This window comes from Vombatus ursinus, unplaced genomic scaffold, assembly GCF_900497805.2.
Source record: "Vombatus ursinus unplaced genomic scaffold, bare-nosed wombat genome assembly UNPS02014785.1, whole genome shotgun sequence".
Classification (NCBI taxonomy): domain Eukaryota; kingdom Metazoa; phylum Chordata; class Mammalia; order Diprotodontia; family Vombatidae; genus Vombatus; species Vombatus ursinus.
This window is the reverse complement of record NW_020954563.1, coordinates 2281540-2291052: the sequence shown is the minus strand read 5'-3', so window position 1 is coordinate 2291052 and position 9513 is coordinate 2281540. Positions and strand designations below refer to the sequence as shown.

The window sequence follows — 9513 nt, the reverse complement described above, 5'->3', positions numbered from 1 at the left end:
CCCGTTAGTGGGCTCCTATCTCCCCAGTAGGGAAAGGCTCTGGTTATTGATTTGCCTAGCTGCCAGGGAGACAATAGGGCCCTGTTTGGCTCCATTGTGTTCAAGGGTTTCTGCTTTGCATTGATTAGGCACAAGAAAAAAACTAGGCTTGGGGGGTCTCTGACTCACCTGGCTTTTTTCTATCACATCCCCCTGCTTCTAGGCAAAGCTATATGAGAAGCTGCAATAGTACATTTCCTATATTTAATGCCCTTGAAAGAAGGACGCCTTAATCCCTGGCTTGAAATGACTGAGCTCAGAGTTTTTCCACTTCAGGGAGTCAGTTTTAACCCCCTGCAAGGGCACATTAGAGAAGAACCCATAATAGCTGCCCAAAGTAGATATAGTAGGTAAGATCATTGTTCTCTCAATTCTTTAGTCTGGCAGACCCTTTCCTGTGCTCCCCACAATCTGCCACTTGAGATTCAGTCATAGCCTCTTTCCTATCAAGGCACAGGGACTTCTGCAACTCTTCCAAGCTAGTTGGCTTCATCTGTGGAGACCAGGAGCCAAGGAAACCCTTGGAGAACCTCCACTACAAATGCAGGTACACCTTACATGAGAGGCCCTGGACAGGACTCAGACCAGGGAATCTAGAAGTGGACACATGGGATAGACATGCCTTAGAGTTCCTACATATTTAGGACTAAAGTCATTAGGTCTGCACGTCAGCAGCTACAAATAGAAGTCAGATATGGTCAACTCCTATCTCTTTGCTGCTGTACATCTTGCCACTTTCCCACCCAGCATGGAGGCCAGTCTGGACTGAGTAGATTTCAGGACTGGTCTGCAATTCATATAGTTACAAAATCAAATGTATATGGTTTTTTGATTAGCCCTTCCCCTGGTCCTCTAAACATGTGGATCCTTAAAATGACACTATACTTCATCTGTTCTATAGCACAAACAAGGTAAAACTATTCATGTATGCCAACTCCTGGGGCAGCTGTGGACCCTTGGCTATCTTCTTTGTCCTGTCCTCATCTGAGATACCCAATCCAAGCTAGTCTCCTGGAGTCAGGGTGCCATCTACTTTCATACAGTAGCAAGGTATCAGATCATATCTCAAAAACCCTGAGTTCTCTCCATCCAGCTCTCTGGCTCTCTGAAAGGCCTTTGCTAGCCCACTATTTCTACCTCCATCTTTGTTTCTCTGCCTCAGGTTCCTAAAGATAACGGTCTTAGCTTCTGGAGTTGTCTGGGGTTGTGTGAATCAGTCAAATCATGATGGTAAAAGGCTATTAACATATAAAACACAATGTAAAAATTATCAGGCATCACTGTTTCCTGTAAGGACTGCATACAGAGATGTGTTTGCACAAATAGATGTGTTTGCATACATGCACACATATTTTTTATACACCTCTGGAATGGCTTTTTTTTGAGCCTGGGTCTTATCCAGACTAAAAGTGCAGTTGGCCACTTACCATAGATTCCATTTCTAATCAGCACGGAAATTTTGACCTCTTTTTTTTTCCTCACCTGGGATGCTTAGGCAACCTGGCGGACCTCTGCTCCAGGAGGCTCACCATATTGGTATTATATTTAATGCAGGTACCCAATAAGCTTAGTCCACTACGGCACAGAACTCCTAAACGCAATGATTCCACCAGTCTCAGCCTCTCTGGCAGCCGGGACTACAGACAAGCACTGCCACCACCCCTGACCTGGATCTTTAATAAAATGTTAGTCCATCAGCTTACAGAGAAGTTTATTCACTGACTCAGGAAATTATGGAACCTCAAAGCTGGAAGGAACTTCAGAGGGCCTGTAGCTAAGGAGGCTTCCACTGTATAACATTGCCAACAAGTTGTTCTGTGACTTTTGCTTCAACACCTCCAGTAATGAGAACCCTACCACCTCCTGGGGCAGCCAATTCCACCTTTGGATCACTCTAACTTATAGAAAGGGGGAGGTAGAAAGGGATAAACATGCCCTTGTTCCCCAAACCCTGGAAACTAGAACTCGGGCATCTCCATGGAGCTGAAAAGAGGTAGTTTTAGGACAAATGAAAAACTTGTCCTGCTTAGGAAATATGTGAAATTCATTGTTCCCCTACCTCCAAGAGGTGATTGAGGCTGAATATACAGCTCCCCCCTCCAGGAGCAAATAAATTCATGATGGTAGTCATAATGGGCTAAGCTGAAAATTTGAGTTCTCTGGGAGCAATTGACCCTTGATGGCTCCTATCAGAGAAAGAATCCTGGTCTGGATGGATTGTGGAAATGATGTTGGAGTGATTTCCCTCTGCTTGTGAAGCCCAGGCAGGCCAGAAACTCCAGTCCTATAACTGCCTTCCTGCATGCTTCGCCACTGAATAAACGGCCTTGTCAGTCATATGCACTGTGCTTGCCTCCTGCCCACCTCCTGTCACCTTCAATGGGAACCGAATGCTTTCTGCTGGGAGGAGCATTACCAGTCCTGACAGGGGCTCCATCAGTGCACACCAGTGACTGTCTATGCCTTGAGGTGAAGCCCCGTCACCCTCCATATCCTGTGCCTGCACTTGGCCAGAAAGGAAGCTCTGTACCCACAAGACATAGGCACAAAAATAAAGCTGGATGTGCTTGGGAGGCAGTGAAAGCATTTCAGAATCTTACATTGACTACTTACCCCAACCTGGGACCCTACTTTTGTTACCAGCACCTGAAGGGCCGGGGACATTAGCACTTGTCCATTTTAAACACTACAGGGATTAGTTATGTGCTTTAAGCTAAATTTCACTCCTACAGTGGTGTTTTCATAAATTGGCAATACAAGCTCCTATTTCCCTAGGCTGGAGTGTTGAGAGGCAGATAACTCAGTAACCAAAAACTGGTTGGTCTCTGGGTTTCATGAGATCCAAGTGTCATGAGCTAGAGGGAATCTTAGAGATCAGTTAGTCATCTCACTCATTTTATAAATGAAGAACCAGGTCCAGAGAACTTAACTGACCTGCCCAAGTTTGCACAGCTAGTAAGCAGTAGAGCCATAAATGGAACTCAGGTGCTCAAAGAGAAAATTCAGAGATCTTTCCCTTACACAATTGGGCCTTTTCTAAATACCATATGCAGCCCTTGGCAGACAGGAGCCAATATGAGAATCTCCTTGACTGCAGACAAATGTGATTTCCCCCTTGACTTTTAGTAGTCTTGAAAGATTTTTTTCCTTTTAAAACATTGACTTTGTGGAGATAACTGGCAAAATTCTATGTGAAGTTTTAAAAATCAAATGAGATTGGAGCAACTTGATTTGTTATCTCTGACACTGAACTCTCCTGGGGACCACATCCTGCAGAGGAAAGCATTATCTTAGTGGGATTGACAGGGAAGCTTCTCTGGACAATTTCTGTCATCTCACCCTCAAGGATTCTCACCTCCCTTGGAACAATACACGGAAAAGAGCCCCTGGTGCCAGTAGACACTGATCGGGACTATGAAACTGGTCATTCATCTATTTACTCAACAAACACTGAGTGTCTACTATGTGTGTGGTGCTGGATCAGGCGCTGTTAGCCTCCAACTTCAAGATGACTCAGGGTTCTTGCTTTGATTCTATGAAGGGATATTTCTAGGGAGACCCCAAGAGGCATAAATACCCTCAGCCACCCCTGCTGAACATAACCACAGAGTTAGCCATGGCTGGGGCCTTGCCAAAGTCTGGAGTTGGACCTCACTCCAGCCATGGGTCTTGAGCAGTGGTTTGGAAAGCACCTCACACCACAGACATTCTGCTGCTGTCCCACACACAGCCTGTGTCAACACCGGTTACTCACTTAAGCAAGTGAACAGCTACATTCTCAGGGCCAAGCTGGACATGCACCTTCCTATTTACAGCCATCCACCTTGGTCTTTGGCACAAATGGGGCCACAAGTGATGTGTGTGTGTGTACACATATGCATGTGCGAGGCATGTAGGAGTTTGAACACTAGGGCTGGCAAGTACTTCACAAGAGCAGAGCAGGATTCCTCACATCACATTTCAGATATCTGGTAGTCACTTGCATGAGGCTAATAACTGGTATTCTTCATTCAGAATGGTGATAAGTATAGTACAAGGTAAGCTCTCAGGGGTGGGCAGTTCAGAGTGACACCAGGATTTAGGACAACTCTGGAAAAATCTTCCTCTCTGAAAATGAGAATTGGCCTCATTTTATCTACTCTCCATCCCACATGGCTGCCCCTCAGGTACTCGCACCAGGCCAGGCTCAGGAATGCTCCATGCCTTGGCCATGACCAGGTCCTTCTCCTTCCTGAGTCCAGGGGCATGGCTGCAGCAGGTCTAAGAAATTCGGCAACAGCCTCGAACTTTCTCCTCCATCTCCTCCATTGGGGCCTTGAACTTTAGCAGAGGAGGGTCCCCACTGGCTACTGTGTAATATACAGAAGTCCCATTGGCACTGTAAGGAGAAGTTCTCGTTCCAATCAGGGGGGTCTTGCTCTCACTGCTGCCCTCACCCACCCCAGTCACCCCACCACCTAGGTGGGGGTTTAGAAAGGGGTGGCTGAGGAGCTTGGCAGCTGCCCTCTGCCGCTTCAGCTCTGACAGCGTCTGGTGGCTGGGCTCCTTGTACACATTCCAGGGCTGTGGCATGTCATGAAGGCCGGGGCTACCATAGGGAAGAGATGCACTCAGGGTGTAGTCCGGGACTTCATGCACCTTCCAGATGTCACCATTGGCAAGAGAGTATTGGTGGGTGGTAGCTGGAGACCGGAGTCCATTCTGGATGGACATGTCCCCATTAGACAATGAGTATGGGTAAGGGCTGACTGGACCCCGGAGGCCATTCTGCATGGGCAGGTCTGTGTTCCCCAATGTGCTCTTGGTCATAAATTCAGAAAGAAGCAAGGGCTTTTCCAGTATAGTGTTCTGTGAACAAGGGAGGAAAGTTACCAATTAGTATCATCCAACTCTGAAAGGACTTTGAACAAAATGGGATTTTAACTCTACCATTGCTCCCGCCATACAGTGAATGAATGAATAAATTAATGAAAGAATTTATTAAGTCCTTATGATATGCAAAGCACTGTGTTAAATGATGGGGATTGACATCTAAAAGTAAGACAGGGCTATCAGAAGATCTTTGCTTCCCTTTAAGTCAGAGAGGCTCAGCATAGGGCTCTCCAAACCCATGGATATCTGTAGGAAAACTCTCTAATCACAAAACTCCCCAGGGAACAGAGTCCAGGTGGTTCTTTAGGTTCTGAGTGATTGCCCAACTCTGTGACCACCTCAGGTTTTAGTCAATTCAAAAGCAAATTTAATAAACAGCCAAATTAGGAGACAATTCTGTGCTTTAGAGAAGGACTCTTCACTTTGTAAATTGATTCATCACAGGACCTGGTGCTAGAAGGCCCCTCAGAACTCCTCTAGTCCAGCTCCATTGTCTTAAAGAAGAGGAAACAGAGGCCCAGAGGAAGTGATTTGCTGAAGCTGTCACAGAGAGTAAATGGCAGTGCCGAGATTTTGCACCCAGGTCCTTTGACTTCTAGCATGCTGTGCTTTCCCCATGTCAGACTGTCCAATCACAAGTTCTTTATAAAGCAAGTGGTCCTGAATCAATTAAGAGAACTACAGATCTCACTCAGGGCTATTTATCTGGTCACTTCTACCTGAAGACCAAATATTATGGAAACTACTGAAAATTCATTAAAATGATAGAAGACCTGCCCATTCAAAAACTATCAATTGTCATTTTGTTTCAAGGCAGCAATTGAACTACAAATCAATTTTAAAACTGTGGGCTGGTGAAGTGGAAAGAATATTAAAGCAGAATTCCAGAGAGCTGGGTCTGAATCCTAACTTCCTGACATACTAATGCTATGACTTTAAGCAAATCACTTGATTTGTTTGGGCCTCAATTTCCTCACCAATAAGATGAGGGATTGAACCAGATGATCTAAGAAATTCCCCCCAGCTCACAAATTTTGTGATTAAACCCTCTTGTTTTATTTAAAATTTAGTTGAAATCAGTTAATTCCTCTAATGTTACCTTGGAACAAACTGACAAATAATAAGAAATGCCAGATGGTCAGGCTGAAATAGACTCCTCATGTGGGTTAGTGGAATGGGCATTGGATAGTGGAGGACCTGGGCTCAGATTCCAACTTTGCCGCTTTGCCAGCGTGTGACGTTGTACACATCACATAATCTCTCTGGCTCAGTTTCTTCATCTGTAATATTAAGGGGTTGTACTAGGAGTACTATTAAGGGGTTAACATTTTCAACTTTTTTTGGTTTCAGGAATGCTTACACTCTCAAAAATAACTTTTATTTATGTGGGCTATAGCTATCAATACTTACCATATTAGAAGTGCAAATGTATATATTTATAAATATTAATTCATTTAAAAATAACCCCATTGCAAGTTAACATAAATATTTTCATGAAAAATAACAAATTTTCCAAAACAAAAAAGTTTAGTGACAAAAGGTGCATTGTTTTTCATATTTTGTAAATCTCTTTAATGTCTGACTTATTAGAAGACAACTGGATTCTTAAATATGCTTCTGTATTCAATTGGTTGTGATATGTTATTTTGATTGAAGTATATGAAGAAAATCTAGCCTCACACAGATAAGTAGTTGGAAAAGAGAGGATTATCTTAACACACTCTTAGTACTATAATGAAAATAATTTTGACCTCAAGGACTACTTGAAAGGCTCTTGGGGATCCTCAGGAATCCTCAGACCATACTTTGGGAACCTTGGATTAGATGATCCTTAAGGTCTCTTCTAGCTCTAAATTTATGATCTTATGACCTTACTCATTTCTTTTTCTTTTTCTTTTTTTTGTGAGGTAATCGGGGTTAAGTGACTTGCCCAGGGTCACACAGCTAGTAAGTGTCATGTGTCTGAGGCCAGATTTGAACTCAGGTCCTCTTGACTTCAAGGCCAGAGCTCTATCTACTGTGCCACCTAGCTGCCCCAACCTTACTCATTTTTGTCAAATGTGATTTGACCTGGCATAGGAGGTAGAAAGCCAGAAAGACAGAAATCTTGGGTTTAAGTCTCCTCTGACACACTTAGCTTGTGTGACTTAGTGCAACTCACTTAACCTCTTAGTGCCCCAGGCAACTCTCTAGGACCATAGATTGCAGATAGAAGTGCTGATGTGCATTGGTAAGAGTCCATTCCTCTGGGGGAATCCCCTATGTCAATGAAATCACAGGTTGAATCCAAAGGGGAAAAAAAAGATTCAATTTGAAAATGTTTAGTCCAAGGGTGGATCTTCTAAAGAAGGGTCATGGGAACACATGGATATGGAGACATTGCCATTAACATTGACAGAGGAAGTACCCAGGCCAATGAAATCTCAGATGTTCCATGATAAAAAATTAAAAACTGGTTAACACATATCTCTTTCAGAAACAACAAATAGCAGCATTTTCCAAACTGTATTATTCCACCCAACCTCAGTGAGACAGAACTAATGAGAGAACTAGGATTTCTATAAGAAAATTTTCAATGCTAGCAATATTTTCCCTCCTAGGATATTAAATATGAAATTAGGTATACCAAAAATGCTTATTACATTTTGCTTCCTCCCTCACCAAAGAAAAATGGCCTTAATTTCCCTTATTTTGGTCCAAAATTCTCTGAAGCCTTTTTTTTTTATCTCAGAAGCGTTCCCTATCCTCAATCTCCACAGACAAACATTTGTTTTCCATTGATATATAGGATATCCCAAATGTCTTGGTGCCATTTAAGCTTTAACAAGCTTAAATGGTACCAAGACTTTTAGGACACCTTGTATTTCAAGACCCAAAGTGCTGCATGGACAAATCAATTTGGGAAGAGCATATGGATTAAAAAGAGGAAAAAGAATAGCCTGGTACCTAGTGAAGCCATATTGTAGGGCAGACAGCAGGGGGCACTATCCTCCTGCATTTGCATACCTTTCTTCCACATTGCTGTGTAGGTCTGTGTCCTACCAAACTAACCAGGCTAACCAAAGCCAGGAGACATATTTCCTTTCTCAATGCTTAGTTTTTACAGGTTTATATTATCCTACCTATGCAGACTCCCTGAATGACCATATGCCTTGTGAAGACTCCCTGTCCCCTACACCCTTCCCAATTCCTCCAACAAAATCCTGGAGCTGATGATCACTGAAATCAGCGTAGGAAGGAATCCATCTTCCATCTGAGACAAGCAGTCATTATTCTACACTGCCTATCTCAAATGCCTTCAATTTTACCATAGGCTGATACATGCCTATTAAACAGCTCAAACCAGGCCTTCATCAGCCTCAAGTCTAGGCCCACATTCTCATTTTTACCCTCCATTTGTTTTTCATAGAACACTATATACAGCTATCTCTTGACCCTTGACCATGCAACACCCAGGCCATGTTCTAGACATGCCATCATGCCCACATACCCTGCCTCTCACAACTTTTTACCACTTATTCTGGGAATAATAGTCAAATCAGTATTTCTATAACTTCTGGGAAGGGTATGTCAATTGAATCCCTATGGCATCCCTACTCACCATCCCTTTTGTCTTCCCAGACCAAAATACCCTCACCTAGCCACCACTGCTCTATATATGTTATGTGTCATTTACCCCTGTTAAGCTGTAAGGTCCGTGAGTACAGGAGGGATTGTCTCCCTTTTCAATTTGTATCCCTAGTACTTGACTCAGTAAGTGCTTAATAAATGGTTTCTTATTCATTCATTCATTTATCCCTATTACTCTCCCTCTCTCATTCTGACTTTCCGTATTCCCCCTCCCCCCTTACCTTCTAGAACCCTAATTCTCTATACTTTGCCCTGTTCTTTCCTCTTTAATCTTCATGACCTTACCCCTTTATTCTCTTTTTTATCTTCTTTCTGTCCCTCACTCTCACCTTCCATTCCTCGCTAGTCATCCTTATCCATCATCCACTTCTCACCCTGATTCTCCATCCCTCACTCTCACCCTCATCTTCTATTTTCACCCTCCATCCTTCACTCTTCATCTTTCATCATTTAACTCTTACTTTCTATCTCTTAGCCACACCAATTAGCTTTTGAAAGAAAATTAGAAAAGAAACCATGGGAGCAGTGAACTGATGAAAAGGAATTCAGGTTGTTCTGAGTAGTTCTTCTACAGGGGAAAGAACCAGGACCATTGGGTGGAAGTTAACAAGGAGTTAGATTTTTCTCTCAATAGAATACAATCTAACCCTCTAACCGTGGTATTGTTTTCATGAGGTAATAAGCTCCCCACAACTGGAAGTGTTAAAAACAACAATTAGGAATAGAACTAGAGGGAATCTCTGCCCTGGGTGAGGGTCCCATCTAACCTGAAGCCTCCAGGACAGTTCTCCTTACCGGGTCCTTGTTCTCCTGATCAGAACGGGTCTCTCTGACTTCCCCGTTGTAGATGGAGTTTCTCTGCTCCTCTGCTGAGGCCCTCTGCTGCCACACGATGGCTTCCTCCTCATACTCCTTCCGGTACAAGTTGGTCCTGTCTGACAGGCTTGCCCTTCTTACCACCTTCCTGAGGAG

At 43.5% G+C, this 9513-nt stretch overlaps 1 protein-coding gene across 1 annotated transcript in view; it reads right to left on the bottom strand.

Moving 5' to 3' along the window:
- Positions 1-1733: 1733 nt before the first annotated feature.
- PPP1R16B (protein phosphatase 1 regulatory subunit 16B) overlaps positions 1734-9513 on the bottom strand; it is a 143336-nt gene continuing 135556 nt past the window's right edge. The window contains exons 10-11 of the mRNA XM_027867217.1: positions 9337-9505; positions 1734-4887 (exon numbers count right to left, since the gene is read on the bottom strand). Of these exons, the coding sequence (XP_027723018.1) occupies positions 4300-4887; positions 9337-9505 (757 nt within the window). The 3' untranslated portion in view covers positions 1734-4299. The remainder of the gene's footprint in view (positions 4888-9336; positions 9506-9513) is intronic.